The sequence below is a fragment of the Amblyomma americanum genome, chromosome 10 (genome assembly GCF_052857255.1).
Source record: "Amblyomma americanum isolate KBUSLIRL-KWMA chromosome 10, ASM5285725v1, whole genome shotgun sequence".
Taxonomy (NCBI): Eukaryota; Metazoa; Arthropoda; class Arachnida; order Ixodida; family Ixodidae; genus Amblyomma; species Amblyomma americanum.
In genome coordinates, this window is record NC_135506.1 from 63,403,571 (window position 1) to 63,423,831 (window position 20,261).

At 45.2% G+C, this 20,261-nt stretch overlaps 2 protein-coding genes across 2 annotated transcripts in view; one reads left to right on the forward strand and one right to left on the reverse strand.

The window, feature by feature from the left end:
- LOC144107866 (CMP-sialic acid transporter-like) overlaps window positions 1–20,261 on the forward strand; it is a 112,146-nt gene that overhangs the window by 40,821 nt on the left and 51,064 nt on the right. The gene's annotated exons all lie outside the window — the stretch shown is intronic.
- On the reverse strand, window positions 4,211–8,962 carry LOC144106394 (uncharacterized). Its single transcript, XM_077639192.1, has 3 exons — window positions 8,786–8,962; window positions 7,631–7,820; window positions 4,211–4,376 (listed from the first exon to the last, which is right to left on the reverse strand). Exons 1-3 carry the CDS (start codon window positions 8,885–8,887, stop codon window positions 4,345–4,347), a joined length of 324 nt encoding a protein of 107 aa, XP_077495318.1. The 5' UTR covers window positions 8,888–8,962; the 3' UTR covers window positions 4,211–4,344.

Genomic DNA, 20,261 nt, shown 5'->3' on the forward strand with positions numbered 1-20,261 from the left:
GCTCGCAGTCCAGCCATGCCTCCACAACGCCCATGGGAACTCTGCTTTGGAGGAAGCTGGAACAGTGGACGAGGTTTCGCTTTGTCGCTCTACTGACAACACTCGGTGTGTAGGCGTGGTAAAAGAATACTGTGCAGCGGGCATGCATTCCTGCAGTGGAATAGTCAGGGTAAAGCGTAGATTAGACCGCAGTTTTTTTTGTCCTTAAACGAGTCCCTGCAAATTATCTGGGCAACGTTCCTGCAGCACCATGACTCTCTGTGTCAAACCGCCGTGATGCCCCTCCAGGAAGATGTATACAGCAGCCAATCCGGCGTCTGGCGTTACTCATGGAGCCGACAATCAGACATATATCACACTGAGGCCAAACGGAGAATTCCCTCACCCTGAGCGTCCCGTCGACCGTTTATTCCTGTCAACCGTCTAACTGGAGGGACCGTGACTTGCGACCAGCCTTGGACGGGGTGGTTCTGCTGCAGCATAACATATGATGGCGCCCAGATGAAACTGTATTTCTAAGCAACATTTTTTCAAATGTGTATATATATTTCAGGGCCCTTCACGTCTCACCTGGATAGCGAAAAAGATCACCCATGTCTTCATAAGCACGAAAAGCATACGCGGCTAAGTACAGTACAGGTCACATTTAAAGGGAACTCTTAAGTCGCACTCCAGCATACCTCATGTTCGAAGTGAAATCCTACGTTCTTATCTGTCTGCACAACATTTCCTCTTAAAATATCATATCAGATTTTCTTTTCCCATTAGGCTAGACAACATGCTGCAGTAGCATTGCCTGGAATGCCAATCAGGCTTTACCTCTAATAGTGAGCCGTAATGTACAGCGTACACCTCATACGCGGTCGCGTAGGTGGAAGCACGTGCTATGCATGTTATCCACTTGGGCTTGTAAGATTAAGTAGAAAATAAAAAGCAGAAAAGGAGGAGGAGGAGGAGAAGGAGGAGGAGGAGGAAAGGCAGGGAGGAAAAGCAGAAGATGGTTTCGATAAAACCCATTGGGTTATGTCGGTTCTTCAGCTCTTCTCACAAGAAGAGCTGAGGAAAGGCACAGCACGAGTGCATTCCAGCAGAAGGGTAGTACGGGTGTCAAGCAGACCATGATATGATCACTAACATGATGCTGTCATGCTTGGTAGTAAAAATTCCTCGCCCTGATAGCGTGCCTAGGTTTCACATCAGAAATCATCTCGTGATGTAGCACACATGTTTGCATCCAAAATAGGAAAATAAAGATTACAGCAACAGTCACTCTAAATGCACGAGTTTCAGTGGTGTCACATGCAGATGCACATCACGCAAGGTATCAGCTAACGCTGAAATTCGTTTTACTGTGACCTTTTATGTAAATTGTCAGTTGTTCTTGTGCTGCGCAGCTGTGTAGCTGAATAAAATCAGACATCGCCAAACTCCCCGATCCTAAACAGCTGCGATAATCTTTGCTTAAAATAAGATATCTTTGCTCAGTTTAGGGAGCCAACAGACAAATAAGTTGCGTGCGGTCTGTGGCTCCAACTATGTTGAGTTCAAGGTGTACGCTTAATACCTCTGTCACACGGCATTCCTCTAAGGCCTTTCCAGCAAAGGCAACATTTTTCACCAAAGGAGCGAAAAAAGGAGCAGCGCCTTAGCTACACTGTGCAGCCCAAAGGTGAAACTGTCGTTCAGGCTTAGCACCCGCTGCTGTGCTCGAGGCGGCTGAAGTGAGTGTTTTAAAATTAAAGTGGAAAGTTCTGTTCATTCGTTGAGCTCAGACATTTTTTTTTTATTCTAACTGCTTCCTTAAAAGAGCTGCAACAGCTACTCTCATCAGCAGCAGCAGGTTTTGTGCATTGCCTTGGCCACCAGAGGTACTCGGTGTTGCTCAACACTTTCACTGTCTTGAAATCTGGGCATAAAATATAGACGGCCGTACAAAAAGCAAAGGCAGACAGTCCTTCCGTATTTAAAAAAAGTTGTTTTCAAACATTGTTAGTTGTATCTATTTTTTTCTTATTGCTTTTACTTTTTGACGTTGGGTGGCACTACGATCGAAGGTTCTCGATGTCCGCGCCTTTGGGCTCCAAAGGTCTCTGACGAGCGCGTTCGCCTCCAAGGCCCTTAGCGGCAAAGGCGCAACATTTGTGCCGTGTAGCTGCACTCCTTATGCCTTTGTATATAAGGACCTGACTCTCGAAGGCCTTTGCGGTGCCCGTGTGACAGGGGTATAAGTGCGTTAGGAGCAGGCAGCTATTCGTTTTGAAAATTTCCACCAATTATCCCTCAGAATTTAAGACAAATTGCTAACTAGAAGTGTCATAATTCCTTTTGCAAAAACATATTGAGCAGGAATTTTTCCTTTTTTAACGTTTAGCGGACTGTTGAGGCGCTCAAATTGAATAATTAATATGCCAACTTTAGATTGAAAATAGTGGTCATGCGTCCTCTACATATTTTCGCTAAATGACGTGGCCGCCATTATGGTGCGAATCTAGGTAGTCGAACGCTAAAGTGCGGCATAGTCAACGAATAGGAAAGCGCTGTCTCAATTTTTGTAACTTGCTTTTGTGGAAACATTCTATCATGAAACAAACCGCTCCGACCAAACCCATGCGGGCGACCAGGAGGGAACAATGACGTTCCAGCAGGGGATTATCTCTATATCTTGCCCATCCGCAGTGCACGCACATGAGTATTAGGTAGCTGTTTAAGTCTGTTTGCGGATAGTGAAGAATATTTTATTAATAGGTGTACCACTTTTAAAAACACTTTTAGTTCTCGCTGTTGCCCTGTGTACATTTTTGCTTGCTTTGTGTTTTTATGGAGTTAGTTTTTCGCTGCTATCCTATTTTTGTTTGTTTGTTTGTTTCCTTAATATAAAGATAATTCGACTCTTAATTACTCGACGTACGGAAGATCTTCCCAACGCCTCGCGGGGTTCTTTTTTTTCTTCAACCAATATTCCCTGCAGAGTTGTTGTTCAGATTATGATTAGTCGATCCAGCGCACGATGGGACGTCAGATTCAACCGTAAAGGGGCGCACGGCCACGGTGACACCAATCTTTTCTTGGTGGCAATGTCGCCGGAAACACTGAAGCGCCAGTGCACACTGCAATCAGGTCTCCAGGCATTATTGATCGTATTTCGTTGAGTTGTGAAACGCTTCGTGTAACGCAGCATCGGCACCGTGAACTCACGCGTACACAAGCGATCGGCAGTGATGAGCTCTGCAGGCTCTGGGACTGCTGCTCTAATCTCACTAATTTTTTTGTAATTAGTTGCGAAAATTTAATCTCCGCTGTCGTTTCGCTCCGTCGCTCGTCCTATCTGTGTTCTCGCTCTACCTATCGTTCCACATATCCATTTGTTTCTCCTAGGTCGCGGGTGAGAAAAATTCGGCAGTTTCAGTGGTCATTTGATTTTTTAAATAAACCTCATCCGCAATCCTCTGACAGCAGAGACAGACCAATTTGGAAAGGCTAATTACCCGCCAATCAATTATTCTTTACAGTCCGTTAAATTGAGATCCAGCAACCAGATTATTTTGAGTCTTGGTCAAAAGTCTTAAGGCCACAGCGTTCAGCTGCAGCGAAATAAATGTTCCCAGAATGCTCTGTGTAGCGGATCATTCAAAATACCAGTCAAGCAGGAAGCTTCTCTTCAGCAAAAAGAAACCTTCTGCTAGCATTTCAAGATCATTCGGTTTTTAATAATGCCATAATAGTTCTGTTATGCGGCTGAAGCGAAAAGCTTTTGGCCTTAACACTTTTGACCAAGACTATACGTTTAACACTTTTTACGAAATCAAAAATATACTACGACGCAGACAAAAATAGAGCTGTAGTTCTTGCGTGATATTTTAACTAATAAAAATAAAATAACACCAATTAGGTTCGAAAACTGTCACTCAAGACGAGTACACCCAGGCGTTGATGTAGCAATTCTTTCCTCCATTTAGCTAAACACAGTTTTTCATGGAGCCACAACCCCAGCTGCACTTCTCGTCATGTGTCAGTCTGGTAAAGACCTGACAGCTCGTGCCTGTCAAGCTGAAGCACTCCGACGAGATCGCGTTACGTTGTTTTTTCCCCATCCCCGACGTCACGACTTAACTCCGGCGAGGGCGAGGTTTGGTTGCACCACCGCAGGGCTGCGTTACATCATCATTTCAACTATAGGAGAAATACTCGTCTATGTCAAAAAAGTGCCCACTTCTCTAAACCAGCTCATTTATTTTGCCGTTCGCTCCAAGTACTTCTTGAGGTGCGAGAGGCTCAGTGTCTGTGCTTTCGTGGCCACGAAAGTTTCGGCCTCGAGCCAGTCTTCCAAGTCTTCAAAACTCAAGCCTAAGAGCAGTAGCCGTTGGCTCCGCAGAGACCTTGAAACAAGACAAGAAAACATGTAAGGTCATGTGGAAAATGGAAGGGCTATAATTATAACGCAAGAGGTTTCAAAACGACTTTCATTCGTGAAGTGAATACAGTCTCCGTCAAAAGTGTCCTCCCACAGTGTTTGCTGTTTAATCTTGCAGTGAGATGCTAACGGCGCCCCTGAAGCTTCAGAGTTCTCCAGATGTGCAGATGAGAATCCTGCTCATGTTCTAGAGATGTAGGGCTTACAGAGGTGGTGGAAATAGCTCTGCTACAAGGTTCGAAAGCGAATGCCTGTAGGCCGGACACTTTTGGCAAAGACGGTATACTTGACCATTCGTGCGCACATTTCTACTGTACGGCACGAAGTTTTAGTACAGAGTATTTCGCGCAATGACATTATTGAATACGCTCGGTGAATGACCATCGCCTGCACGTATGCCACGACGTGTTCGAAGCGAATCACAACGCAAGCGATGCTATATCGATCTGTACACGTGTTAGGCTGAAGTTTCCTAACATCTACAGCTGCGAAAAACGTCCAGTCTGTCCGTAACCAAGTACTGTAAAACGCTGCTGTTTGCCTGTAATATTCTCCCATGTTTCCGGCTTGATTCCCGAGGAGATCTGGCGTGGCGTCACACGTTCACTCTTTGCTTTTCCTCTTTCTTTCTCATACACGTCCTCACAGTTACGCGCATAAAAGGCATCACATGTGCCTAGGCGTTCTGAATGTAGTTAACAGCAAATAGTGTCTTCTCACACTAGCGTCATCTCTCACGGATGCATTCACCGACTAATGCAGTTCTTTGCTTCCAAGTGTCAATAAATCTCCCAGTTTGAGAATAAATGAATAAAACGCATCAAATAAATCATCAACTAAATAAAAAATGCATTCAGGCAACGCTCAGCTTTGAGTGCGCGTTTTAAAGGTTCTCGATCTTCAGCGCGCAGTTTCTTTTTACCGCGGTGTGTCGTGGCCTGTGACGTCGTATCAGAAGTCACGACAGACACCTTGTTGGCGCGAATTTGCAGGGCTGGTCCTTGAAATACATGTCCTTGCATGGGTAATACTTTGTAATCAATTTACTTTCAGCCGTGAAATAATTACTATTAAGTTTTCATTAACATCACAGATTAAAAAAATGAAAAGATAGCAACAATTCCCTATACCTCCTTTGGTTTCGGAGAATATTGCCAACCTTCACGTCTTCATAAAGGTGGAGAGGATAACGGCATGGGCCATTAATTATGCCAGTATACTCGGGCCACCATGACCGAAACGACAAAAACATCGACTCGACGCTTCATGCCTACTAATTCAAGCGCCCACCGACAGAATCACCTAAGGGCATTCCCAACGTCTGCAATTTTGGCATAAATTTGCGACCAAATAGCGCAGGGTAGCCAACCGGGACACCCTTCTATTTAGCATCCTCTTCTTCTTCTTCTTCTTCACCCCAGGTATATGGCACATAGCCACGCGGGGGGATTGGCCAAGGTGTAATTGAATAAACAAAGAAGTTACCATGGAAGATGACGACAAAACTGTAGCATCAATCGTGAATTTTGAAAAATCAATGAATAAAAACAACAGAACAATATTGACAGCTAAATAACAGACAGCATTTTGGTGAAAAAAGAAGAGCTCGTAGAACTTTAAACGAATCAGCACATCAACCTTGCTTTCCTTCTTCCTCTTTATCTCTTGAAAATAAACATTAAGCGCTGAGCGACTAATTATCGTTAAACTGTGAACGAATAAAGCTCTTCCGAATGGCGTAAGTCTGCCTTAAAAACTCATTACCGTAATTGACGTTCAATGTTCAGATGTCAGTCTAAGAAGCGGCGGGTAATGCAAGGTGTTTCTTTGGCGCGAAGCTCCTCACCAACATCTCCAGCGTTGCCGTGGCAGGTAAAGCTTGCGGGAAAGCGCCTTTGTAATCGTCAGACAAGCCGCAATAATAGCCGTGTTACTAAAATAGAAAAGGAAGAATACAACGATCTCTTTATCCGGCTATTTGTGCATTGCGAAGAAACAATGGCTGCCATCGATAAGCGCGTAGGGGGGAGGGGCAGCTCTGATTTCGCAGATATCTGGGGGACAGACTGGCATCGACGCAGCCGCCTTGTATTCATTCTTATGCTGAAGTCCACGGAGCTTCGTAAAAAGCCGAGGAAAACCGAAAAAAAAGGCGTTTCTTCCAGCGTCGATTTTGCGGTCTGCCCCGCGCATTCAAGTAATAATGAAATAAATGGCAGTTGGTGAAGGGAAGCGATTGGAAGACAAAGTAAAAGAAGGGAACGGATCAAGGACAGCGTTTGAGATGTGTTTTTCTGTGCGTGATGGGCCGTATGTATTTTACCCGCTGTTTTCTAATCAGGTTTGACCTATACGCTGAAAGCTTCGCTCTGTTGGGCTTGACATAATAGACGCAAAGTAACCAACTGATTTGGTGAGCCTTTGTGAGACAAGACTCCAGGGCTATCCTTCGAGAACGTGTACAATAAGCAGACCACGGCAGAATGCATTATAATTTATAACCTGCTGTTCTGATGAATTCAGATTTCTGAGGTATTATTGGCCTAAATTCCTGCTGATTTCACATAACTGCAAGTAATGTTACTGCTTTTGCGCAAGTCAGCAAGAGCAGCCGTCTGACTACTAAAGCATATTTTAATTGATTGAACGTCGCTTTGGCCTTAGCAGAAAAGTTGCACGTTAGCCACATAACACTGACGTCGCATACAAAACAGATATATCCATGCGCACAATAGACGCTTTCGGTCGCCTTGAGCTAATTTGTCGTCAGATATTTAGTCTCAGAGGCATAAATCATGGCATGATTATAGAGGCGAGCACGTGGAGTAACATGCCCAACATTCTTTGGAGAAAAATTTTGAACATTGGAAAATTGTAAGGTACTGTTATGGAGATATTGCAGGTAATGGTCCATTCTTCCGATGTGTAGCGAAATCTTTTTTTTAAGTTTTACCATCACTCGCATCGATCAGTCAACACTGCCGTAAAAACCAATTAGAACGCTTTTGGCGATAGCAACAACGTTAACAGCGAAAACAAAATGCAAACCTGACAACGGGAGATCTGCGGATAAGTTGATAGTGAAATCTCACAGTACGTGAAAACGTTGCGTTCTTCACGAACTCTTTCCCGCTCAAATATGCTTTTGTCCAGAACTGTTGGACACGAAAGGCCACGTGGTTAGCTACACGGTTAGGAGGCGCCCGTATCGGTGCTCACCGATGCGGCAGGGGCAGCCGCCGACGTAGGTGCCTCCCTTGATCTGCTCGTCGCTACATCGTTCTCCGGGCTCGGCGTAGCGGCGGCACTGCCTCGGGCTGCCCGCCTGGTCGCCGTGGGCAAAGATGGTCGAGCAGCATCGGGACTTGCATTCGGAGCTCACCCGGCACGAAGCACCCAGTTCCCGGTTCTGCGAGCGAATATGGTCAGTGTGCGGGAGGGGCGTTGCAGCGGACTGTCGGTAGGTCCTCAATTGCTTTGGAAGGCCGGAACAAACAATGGGCACCATTTTTGCGTATACTGTCTCAAATCTACACAAGCGTCCGCTTCTGCCGCTCCTCCTTTCACCCTTTGGGTCCTACTCGACGTCTAATGTCGTTCCATTCGGTAGTTTTCTATTTTATGCAGTTTCCCAAAACAAACACCGCAAAGACGGACCCTGTGAGCACACAAAGGACCGCAATTCAGAGCCCCGTCTGGGATCATGATTCAATAGCTAAAGCGCGCTTTAATATTGCATCTTATTATCTCTGTGGAATGATCTACAGCAAAATAATATGCTCAGGAAGTACTTTGGCTTGGGCTAGTTGGTGCATAGCTTTTTGATGATGTCAGGACGGCGCGTAAACAACAAGGACCAAAAAGGCTCCTGTTGTGTTGTCCTTTTGTGTTCGTGTGCCTCTTTGGTCCTTGTTGTTTTCGCGCCGTCCTGACATAAAAGCAAAAGTAAGCACCAAGAAGGATGTGGTGATTAATTGCACTACGGTTGAGAGAGCTATTTCAGATTTTTCTTTTTTCGTAAAGACTCAGCACGGCTCTGCACGCTTCCTCCGAGGAAGACAAAACAGACAACTAGGCGTATAGAGATTAAGCTAAGGCGTTCGCTTATTGTGACGAGGTGGATGACACCGAGACTATATCGCTGCAGCTTTCGTAGTTTGTTCTTTGGTGCTTTTGTGCAGCGCTTCCAAATTTCTCCTTCCACTTCAAGAGCGAAGCAAATGTTTTGATGCCGAGTACATTACACTCGAGCCCAGCTATTCTCGAAACCGTATAACAGCATTCGGCAAACAGAGATTAGGAGCAACACTGTCAACCAACGCGTGCACAGTTACAAAACGCTCATTTGTTCTGGACGCTGAGCGAAGTATTTACCCTCGGCAGCGGCAGGATGGGGACCTGGCCGATGTCGTCGTAGGCCGACACCGCAGCGACGGCGGCGACCAGCAGGGCGACGATCGCGACCAGCTTGTTCATCTTGCCTCCTGTGTGCGGCAGGTATAGTAAGGGGAGGGGAAAGCCGAAACGACTCTGCACCGCCGTCTGATGAGCGCAAACAACGAGGGTGGAGCTGGCCTTATTTATAGTCGGGTTCGATATCACGTGTCCGACTGATGGTACCTGCGTATCTTACATCCTCGCCCGCTGGCTCGTACTATACGCTGATAACACTTTATCATAGCGAACACAGCACACCCCACGTGCCGAGGCTGTCGCGACGTGAGAAAGACGCATCCGCGTACGCTCAGGGGAAGACGGATACGTGTTCCGCTTCTGCGAGATAACGTAATAAAGAACAAAAATAAACGTCCGCCTACGCTTGGGCTTCACGCGCGGGGAGGGTTGCGATACATGTGGGTAAAGTTATTTTTCTTCTGGGTACAAGATGAAATGCTGTTGACAGTAGCGCGTCCGTAACGTATCAGCGATAAAAAAGTACGGGCAAAACGTCCCCCACAAAATGTGGCTTGCGAGTTATCGTATAGTTACCGCTTTTCCAGGACACGATTGTGTCCTGTGACGTCAACGCTACTATCGCACTGCAGCGTCAGCCGCATGTAAGGCTCACACGAGTAGTCAGTCAGTCTACTACTTAAAGCTGCCAACGCACACGTCAAGAAAATTAAAAAAAAAATACATCGTGTCACCCATTCCTGTCAAGCAGCCGCGGATTGTAGCACCGGTTGAAGCAAATAATTAAAAAAGAAAAGAAAACAGTCGGGAATGCAATGGGGAGAACTGTCGTACGAAGCTGTATCATAAACGTATCGCTAGTCTCTGTCCTGCCGACATCATCTCTCAATCGATCCTTGACGACTGTCACTATGCGCTATAAGTCCGGGATTTCCGGTTTCCGCGAAGGGGATCCCCCGCCTTTTTTTCAGCAACCCGCAATGATGGATCAGAAGCTACGACGTTCGGCTCCTGAGCCCAAGGTCATGGGATCAAATTCCGATCTCATTTCGATCAAGTCGAAGTACCAAATCTCGCGCATGCTGTTGAAAGTTCATTTTCACTGATGATGGCATTTTAGAGCGCATGGATACATGATATACAGGAAGAAGTCACAAACCAGATGCTGTAATGGGACCTCTTATCAACAGTGTGTAGAGAAAACAAATAAAAGCAATGCGGCAACGAGAAACTAAACACAAATTCTTCAGGTAAATTAATCGCACGCCAACGTATGAAGCAAACGAAATTTATATAAAATATAACAAAGAGAAATAGCATGCAAACAAAAAGAAAGACACATACAATTTACAGTACAGGTTAATTGCATAAATAAAACAGGTCCAGTTAGTAAAGAAGAGTAAAACCCAGACACATGAAATCCTAATACTCAGTAAAGGGGAAATATTTTCGAGAATAACAAAAATAGCAGACGGTTTAGCATGGCTAAGCGCAGAATATCGTGTGGTAACACTAGTAATAATAACAACAGTGATAATATATTTTATTCACCTCAATTCGTTTAATGATTGCTTTTTCGTAGCCCAGTAATATCCTCTGTCACATCTTATAAATGCCTAAAACTTATTTGAACACAATCTTTCGTGGTCCTCTCACATAGAGGAAATATCTAACGAGGCTAACAGCACTCTCGACTTTCTCGGGCGAAAGCTTAAATTCTGCTCCCCTTCCGTAAAAATCCTTTCTTACAAAATGCTTATAAGGCTCAAGCTAGAATATGCATCCTCAGTGTGGGACCCTCATTAGAGTAATCTTCCTAACTCCATTGAATCTATCCAAAACCGCGCAGCTTGATTTATTTTTCATGACTCTTCTTCGGATACCATTGTCACAGCTCTCAAATCTAATGCAAATCTTTGCAATCTAGGAACTCGACGTAAAATAGCCAGGCTCGTTCTCTACCTCAAGTTTTATCATTTTCCAATTGATAACAGCGTTATATCTCCTGCTCACCACCATTCATCCCGGACCAGTCATTCCAAGTCTGTATATCCGCCGCACGCGCCCACATCATCGCACCTTCACTCGTTTTTTTCAACAAACAGCGAAGTACCGGAATGATATACCTGAAGAAGCGGCTCACCACTCCACTGCGACAAATTTCAGGACAGCCACTGAAAATTTACTTTTCTGAAGCCGCCCACCCCTCACGTAAAACCCCTGACCAAGGGGCATTTCAGGTTTAAACAAATAAATAAATAAATACATGCCCCAGCACTTGTGTGTGGGGCTGGGATATCGGGGTGTGAAGTACATGATTCGACAGTGCATAAAACTGGAAAAAAGAGCACAAACCAAACGCAGAAGCAGTAATTGCTTGTGCGAATCAGTGCGGCCCGTTAACAGACCGGTTAAGTCCACAGCCCTTTTCCCAAACATTTCGCCAATTGTGCTATCCGAACATCTGGCCAGGAGAAACCTTGTACCCATTAGAAAACCGGTGGGCGCCCGGCGGCGCCGGGGATCGAACCCAGCACGTCCCGAATGCAAGGAGAATGTTCTACCACAAGGTCAGGGTTTGCACTTAAGGTCCTTACGTGATAACAATATTTGACTGAAACCTCACCGCACCTAAAGTGCGGTGAGGTGAAAGGCTTTAGCGCGGTGTTCCTGCTTGTGTCACTGATGTGTGGCTACGATGTTGATTAAGTACACAATTGTTTGTGAATCTTAAATGCTGAAGACAGGTACTCCAGGGCGTTTGGGAGGCATCCGTCTGATTCGACGCCTTTTCGCAAACACTCTCCAGCGTCCTTACGCTAGACATATCTTAGTGTGGGCAGAGAAAAAAAGGAAAGAGAAATAATGTTGCCAAAACCCGCACCGCCTTAGGCAGAACGGGCTCTTACGCTATACAAAAATTATTGTGGGACTATGAAAAGAAGGAAAAATAAAGTGTCCCTGGCTGTGCCACTAAGTATAACGGGTTTTGTATAACTAGACAAAAATTATTGTGAGACTATAAAAAAATGAAAAATAAAGTGGGCCTGCCCGTGAAAAGAGAACCCCATATGCTTTGGCAGGAAGTAACGTAGTCGTTAGCACGCTCTCCTGCGGGACAGAACGATGGTGGTTCGAATCGCGCCGTGCACAAGGACGTTTTTTTTCCTTAAGTCGACGTCACTTGATTGACAGCTATGGTGTGAGAGATACAGAGAGTGATACAGAAAGGCTTTCGCCTTAAAAAAGAGGCTTATTCCAGAGTTTAATCATGGTGCAATGTCAGTGGAGGTTTAAAAAAACTCGGGTGGGAAGAATTAATCCCAAGTCCTCCACGTCGACTCTACCACACGCAGCTTGAGCGCATTAAACCCCGCATTTTACAGCACACTTTTTTTTCTGCATTCCCGACTTAGGAACACTTATAATCGATCCACTGACCTAAATCGTGCACACGTCACCGTTACACGGTGATGTAACGCACAAAATGCCAAACTATTTCCGATTGTCGACCCGACGAAGGGAAGCACGGATGACGACAAGATTGGACACAATGCACCGACTCGTACAAACGCGTCCGCCAATAGGCCGGTCAAGCTCGCCCCACACATTCGAGGGCTAATTTCTACACGGGAAAACTAAACCCAGTTTTAGAATTCAGTACTCGCTTTATGGCTGTCATCTTGAAAAGCAGAAGTACGCAGGTAACACGGGGCAATGGCACAAAGTTGACGTCGAGCTCTGTTTCTTTGATCTTTGGCAAACTTTTTAATCATCACTATCATTATCGGCGACTGCAGCCTAACTACGCTCACTGCTGGGCAAAGGCCTCTTATCATATCCATCGAATCAAGCCGGTCCTGCGCCAGCTGCGACCAGCTTATAATACCCTCCGTACTTTTAATGCATTTTTAGACGCCGACAAGCAAGTTAAACGACTCGGAATGTGGCGATGCAATTGGGAATGCCTTTAATAACATTTATAAACGGTTACTAGTACAGTGTGGTGTTTAGTTCGGTTATTCACTCCTTAATTCATTCATTTCCTCTTTCGTTCGTAAGCCTCGCACGGCACACATAGTGATGTGTACCAGGTATATGCGTGTAAAGTGCTGCATTGACCAGTTTGGCCTTATCCAGGGGCATTTCCTGGCTCTTGCGACAATATACAGGACAGCTCATCATCGTACCTGTGCACCTGTTGTGCATTAGCCGCTGACCACGCGGCCATCACTGCGTACACTCGAAATCGTCCTATCATTTCGTCAGCAATCAGAGTTGCAAGGATAACCACTGAGGCATTGTTTCTATGCGTATGGGACACGCCAGCTACCGACCGCCCTTTTTAACTAAATCATTAGTGTAGCAAAAAGACTAACACCCGATAGGCAGCTTTATGACAATCAACCAAATCGTTACGAGCACTAAAAACTGGGCGACGGTCGACTCACTTGCTTTAGAAAGATGACGCAGTCCTGGCGTACGCGAAGCGAACGTTCAACTTTGTCCCTATTTTCTTATCTTAACGGCACCAGTGTTGTTGATCCACAAGCTCAGCCTCATCTCTCAGGGTCAGTGTTACTGAGTCCAGCCTCGTATCACTCCTATAAATTAAGCGTGCTTACTATCAGGCGGTTTGCGAGGCCCAGAAATTGGGATCATCCCGCCCCGCTCCCCCAACCCAGGCCCGGGCTGACCTTGCACACATCTGTACTTGATAAATAAGACCAGCTTAATATTATTTTTATCATTTTAGTAAAGCATTTTACCTCGTCTCCCATTCCAAATTAATTGAAAAGCTTAAACAAGTTGGTCTTCCCAACATTGTAGTTAACTGGGTTTCAGCTTACTGATCTAGCCGAGAGCAGTTTGTTAGTATTGACGACCATTATTCACACAGCCTGCCTGTTTTTTCTGGTGTCCCACAAGGAATCGTCCTCGGTACCCTGTTAATTTTTAATATACGCGAATGACATTGTTTAAGTAGTTACTCACCCCGTTCAAATCCGGCTGTTTACAGATGACTGTGTTTTGTTTAATGCAATTACTTGTCATGAAGACCAACTATTACTCAATTTAAACCTAAAGAATATTTTGGCATGGTGCAATCAGTGGGAAATGAAACTTAACGCTGAGAAAACCGCATTTATGAGATTAACAAAAAAAAAACAGCCTATTTTAACCCTACGCTCTTCCAACATTTCCGCTTTCGGGGGTAGCTGAATGTAAATATCTTGGCGTTACAATAACTAATATTCTAAGCTGGAACAAACATATAAGTAATGTTTGTGCACCGGGTTTTCGTAAACTATGTGTCCTCAAGCACAAACTGAAGAATGCTCATGCAGATCTGAAATTTTTAGCCTATTCATCATTAATCAGACCCAAGTTATAATACGCTTCCATCGTGTAGGACCCATTTTATGAAACTAAAATTCAAGAACATGAAATGATCCAGCGCAAGGCCATTCGATTCATCTTTTCAAAATACCGTTCAGCCGACTCACCTACTGCCATAATGCGAGCACACCGAATTCAAACATTGCAGGTAAGACTCAAAATTCTCACATTAAAATTTATTTTTCTTCTCAAACATAAGTTGTCAATGTGCAAGGATCCCTACTTCAAGCCATTATCCGCTCCACGGCCAACAAGACATCACCACTCTGATTAAATAACTCCATTCACCGCCAGAACTCGCCTATTTTAAATACCCCTTCTTCCCTCGGACAGTAACTGAATGGAATTAATTACCTTTAACAGCAGTACGTGACATACACTCCAGTGAAGAAATAGAATATTGACGCCATTCAAATTAATTGGCTTTGTGTTTCAAATTTTTCCAGTGTTGTTTATATATATATTCGTGTTGCACTGTATTTTCCCTCCTGTTACGGTCCAGAAGGGCCTGCAGTGTTCTGTAAATAAATAAATAAATTCTAAGACGCCGCCATATCAATCCTGGTACACGACAGCTATTCGCTGGGAACACTAGGCTGCTGTTACAGTATTGCTATGGCTAGGAGTTGGACTTTTCGATTGAAACCAAAAAACACCGACGAAAGTACGCCTAACTCATATTTTGAACTTCGGCTTTAGATGATAAAGGTCAGTATTTCTGACATGCATGTCGCAACTATAGCTGGCTATCCAGCACCAGCTACAGTAGGCTGCAAGAGAAAATTAGAAAGTGCTGGAACGAGGGGTGTGACTTCTGAGGAGTTGATCCGCGAACACAGAGCCCCGTTGCAGATCGGGAAGCTGCACCTCCTATAGCCAAGTGCTGTCGGCCCAAGTCGGTTTTAACGCGATAGAGTTAGAGGCCCCGTTACACAGAAAATCCAGCGTCGGCATTGCCGGCGTTGTGAGCGAAAAATCAAGGGCATGGCTCTGGCAGGTGGTCCCCAGAGAGCAACCTAGGAGGCAGGTGGGCCACCTACGTCACGTCACGTGACCTTGCGGCGTCATCACAACCTGCCCAGTGGATAGTGAGCAAACTGCCCACCTTGGCTTGTGGTAGTTAATGATTGGTCGGTCGGGAAGATCAACCTGGGTCGCACAAGACCCACCACTGGGAACATCGCTTAACCGCTGTACCAGTTCGTCAGGAGTGCTATGAAGACCCCCAGGGATCTATGAATGTAGAGTAGAGAACGACCAATTCTGCATATATGGAAACTAACCCATCAAAGCTACCGCGTCTTACACTTAAGGCGGAGCTTAAGTGTCTCCTCCAATTTTTTTCCACTGCACCTGAGGACCTTGACAAACTTGGGAGCCGTATAACGAGACACAGTCAACCCGAAACCAGGCATAAATGGCCCGAGAGAGTCGTGCTCTAGCTTCCGCGACGGGTATGCGGCATTACCATCGCTGCTGTCAGCACGCGGACCACATGGTGCGCGGTCCTCCCGTTCAACGCAGAAGGCAAGCAAATAGATTTTTAGAACTATGCTTCCGTTTACCCCCTTGTCTCACGGGTCCCGTCATTTTACTCTGGCGTTTTTGTTTTTGCTAAGACTGTACAACTTGCATCTGCATTGATAACTCCTGATGGGCATTCATGTGTTAATCACAGCTACATGAGCTACATCACTCACTTAGGTCAGCTGCTTAGTAAAGTAGGCTTATCCACTTGACGCGAACCCATGCACAAGTGTCATGTTCTCGCTACTGCGACGGTTAAGCGGCAGTTCCGTCGCTCTCGTCATGCGCAGACTACGTGAGGCCGCCCGACCTTTCGCGCCACCCAGTGCAGAAACCCAACATTAACTTGATGACAACCCGGCTTTTTTTGAAGTCAAGTTCCACTTGCTTTTTTGCCTTACGGGTCCGTCCATCCCTCTTTTAATGGCGATGGCGTTTCTTCCAACAAGCCCAGCTCTAAGTACAATTGTTTCATTACTTACTGGTAAATCTAATTATCGGGCTAACAAAAAGGCCGAGAGAAATTCTAGGTCACTCTTTACCGCGCAAGATTACCGCATTATATCGCCGAAAGAAACCGCTAAGACGTCCGTAGAAAATGATATCCGCCGAAAAAAGTCAGCCGAACTTTTCCCGCTACTTGCCTAATGCCATGAGTGAATATGAGCCATTTTTCATCTGCTGGGACCAAACGATATAAACCTTCACGGGAAGGGTGGCGGCGATTGTACAGCGTATGCTCTAAACAGAAAAGAGTAAAAAGAGAGTAAACTATTCTTTAGCGCACTCTAATAATAATAATAATAATAATAATTGTTTTTGGGAAAGGAAATGGCGCAGTATCTGTCTCATATATCGGCGGACACCTGAACCGCGCCGTAAGGGAAGGGATATAGGAGGGAGTGAAAGAAGACAGGAAGAAAATGGTGCCGTAATGGAGGGCTGCGGAATAATTTCGACCAACTGGCGATCTTTAACGTGCACTGACATCGCACAGCACACGCGCGCCTTTTGCGCTTCGCCTCCATAAAAACGCAGCCGCCGCGGTCGGGTTCGAACCCTGCCTAGAGCACGCCCGTAAAGGCGTGTTCCTGTTTAGAGTGTACCAATGATTGAAAACACGTTTATTCCCCGTATTCTCATTCATCGGAGCGTAATCGGGGTGATAGAGATTTGTTAGTATTTGAGAGGCACACCTTAGTGGGAGGCACTCCCTTGTAGAGATCGTTTGAAATCTTTGGACTACCACAGCAGAAAGTTGCACGCTGCCTCGTCCCTCGGATCAACGTGATAAAAAGCAAGAACCAATTTATGCGTTTTAGGCAAGTCATTGTATGCTATCCATAAAGGCAAATTTGCTACCACCAACGATAATGATGCGCATTTCTTTCTTGCGATATCGAAGTCTTCTAGTCCCTCTTTACAGAGAGCTGGTGTTTGTGTGGAAATATGACGTCGGTATAAAAGAAAGGTCAGCTGTTATCGCACCGCGCTCCTCATTGTTGTGCGTGCTAATCTGAGCCATTGTTTAGGTATGCACATAACACTTCGACACCGAGTCCGGCGCATCATATAGAGAGATAGCAGGAGCTTTCCATATCGCAATGAAGAAATGTACGTCAATCATCCTTTCGTCATCCTTGGCGACCGAGACCTTGCTTGCCCTAGTAGCACACAAAGACGCGGTTAGAACGCTAAAACTGGCTCTTGCATTTTCAATGATTCTGTTCTTTCGTTGGACTAATCATGTTTCCGCATTTTATTTCTTTGCCTTTTCGGTTACGTGTGCTTTATCCTATACAATATACGCAAAAGCCCGTGTTCATAAAAATAAAGTTGCACCTGTTAGTCGGTCCTTGTGTGTCTTCTTCACTGTCCTTATCTTCCAGTCGAGCTGTATAGTTCCAGGATGATCGGGAGAGTTGGAGACATATTAACCTGGTGGTTTTGATGTTCCGTTGTACTCTTCACGGTGCTCGGGATGGACGTTTACTGAACGCCTGAAGTGTGCGGTAGGTGCCAGAAAATAGCTGCTTCTCGACCATTTCAATTTCCGGCTTGCTTATGAGGCTTTTCCTCCGCAGGCCTGACGGTAGTGGTGGCTTCCTTTGCTTTCCTCATACTGCTCAGCTAACTCGAAGCTTGGAGTTTTAGTGGTCGCTTGTAAGCAACGAGAAAATGTTTTCTGATAATGAGACTGACTTTGTCCATGGCAAGTTAAAGACAGAGATAAATAGAAAAAAAAGTAAACAACGCATGTCAGCCAGAGCCAGAATATTTCTTTGAGGCAGATAAATTATTTATCTATGTTTCCCTGATGACTCGGCAGCCATTAGAGTAAAGGGAGAGCCTGAAATAAGCAAGAGAAAAATTATTCCTGGACAGAAATGAAGTGATATAGTAATAGACAAATACCGAAATATTATTAGCAGTTTGGATAACCGTTCTACAAGGACATGTGACCTGAAGAAGGGGCTCGAACTCAGTCAAGTGCAGTCATCTCGTTTTTTTTTCTAACCTGCTTTGTTGATTGAAATAAGCTTTAATTTGAATTCGAGTTTTAAAGCAGCGAAAGAAATGTATGCCAGTTTGTACAGTAGACACGTTAAAAACTGCGTTAATACTAAAAATTGTGGAGCTTCGAAAATAGAAATCCTGCTGAGATCCTGTTAAAATGGAGGAAAGCTTCACACACCATGCAGAGGCAAAAGTTATGAGGCGGTTAACTTATTCTCCGTTACTAGCAAGACATTTATTTAAGGTGTCATGACATGGTCCGCGACGTTATTATGCGTATTTAAAAAAGAAGTAGGGCTCTACGCGCGCGTATGAGCTGGAAGTTGTAATTTGAAGTTGTTGGCTCTAAGCCCCTCCCCCTTTCAGTGACGGCCATTTTGAAGGAGCCTGAGTGACGTCATCGACAGGCAGTGTCATCTGCTACAAAACTAAGTTCGGGCACCTACTCGAGTCCGACCGTGGCACATTGTGGTGAATTCGCCGAGGCCGGGCAGATGCTGCACACGAAAGGGAAAGACACAGGTCTTGGTTGCCTTTGTCCCCATCTAACTTCCCCCCTTCACTCCACCGCACCCCAAGCCTGAGCAAAGAACAACTCGCTCCCCTACGCTCATTACCCGCAGTTCGGTTGTTCAGTCGCGAGCAAGCACGTGACTGTCAGTCTATGTCGTCACGAACCGCGAGCGCGCCATTGTAGCCTGACTTCCAGACGGTTCAGAACAACTTTTAAAAATTCAATTGCAAATTATTCGCTACACTGAATGAGCTCATATTTTGTCCATTTGTTCCTAGATGAATAGCGAACAATATGCAATAATCAGCTTGAGTCTGAAAAATGGTGTCATGACTCCGCCTAGGTGCCTCAGTGACTTTGCGTTCGGCTGCTGATCCCAGGGTCTCGGGTGCGACCCAGGTCGTGGATGGAGGTGAAACACAAAACAGCCGTGTGAGGTTCTATGCCCGTGAAAGTTCCCATGTAGTCTAAAAAGAAAGAACCCCATGTAGTCTAAATTAAACTGCGCCGCTCCTTCAGAAAAATGAAAGAACATTTTATGAACAATATTTGGTTAGGTGCATACGGGGCATAACATATATTTAAATCTAAGTTGAAAATCATCTCAGGTTGAGGTCTGCAAACTTCATAATTATTTAGCCCCCTGGAGCAGCAGGTTAATTTAGACAAAGCAACCAATTTGACAGGCTGCTAAGAGGGCCCCAGTACTGGTACACATTTCTTGAAAAGCTGACTAAGTGGGAACAGAGTAACTACCCTCTGACATCCAATTGCACTTACGGTGCAGGATATATGCACTTTTCTTAACGGTTTAAAAGCCACATATAAACATACGTGAGGTCCGAGGAGTATGTAGCCTTCAGGAAAAGCTTAATGTCATTTGATTCGGTGGAAAAATCGGTACTTATGATGGCACTGCGTAACCGGGGCGTGAAAGAAGCATTTGTCGCATGTACGGCTTACCATCCCAATGCCACACCTGGCACCGTAGTGGAGACGCCATATTAATTTCTACTTCCTCTAAAAGCATCATAGCATGCTAGCATTTAGGCATTTCTCAACCTCCTGCGTATCAACATCCATTGTACCAACGTGGCGCCGAGACCGTAAGTATGTAGGGTAGAAAATATATGCGGGGTCAGCACAACCATTGTGCTTCGTTATGGAAAAATGCCCATAGGCAGTGTCAGAAAGAGTGCTGACAAAGTGTGCACGCATCGCGTGAGGAAACGTTTTTTTTTCTTTGCTTTCAGCAGGCCATCAGAGACAACCTCTCCGACCTCAGCTCCAATTCATAAATCGCCTCTTCGAAGAATTTCAAACAGCTAGGCTTCTTCAAAGTAGTCAGTCAAGTTGGTACTTGACATTGCAAGATTCGAAAGGGGCGACTTCACTGCGAATTTTTTTCTGTATATGTTACCCACTCCAGGTTCCTCAGAATGATTGCTGTAGCGGCACTACCATCATCAGCAGGGCTGC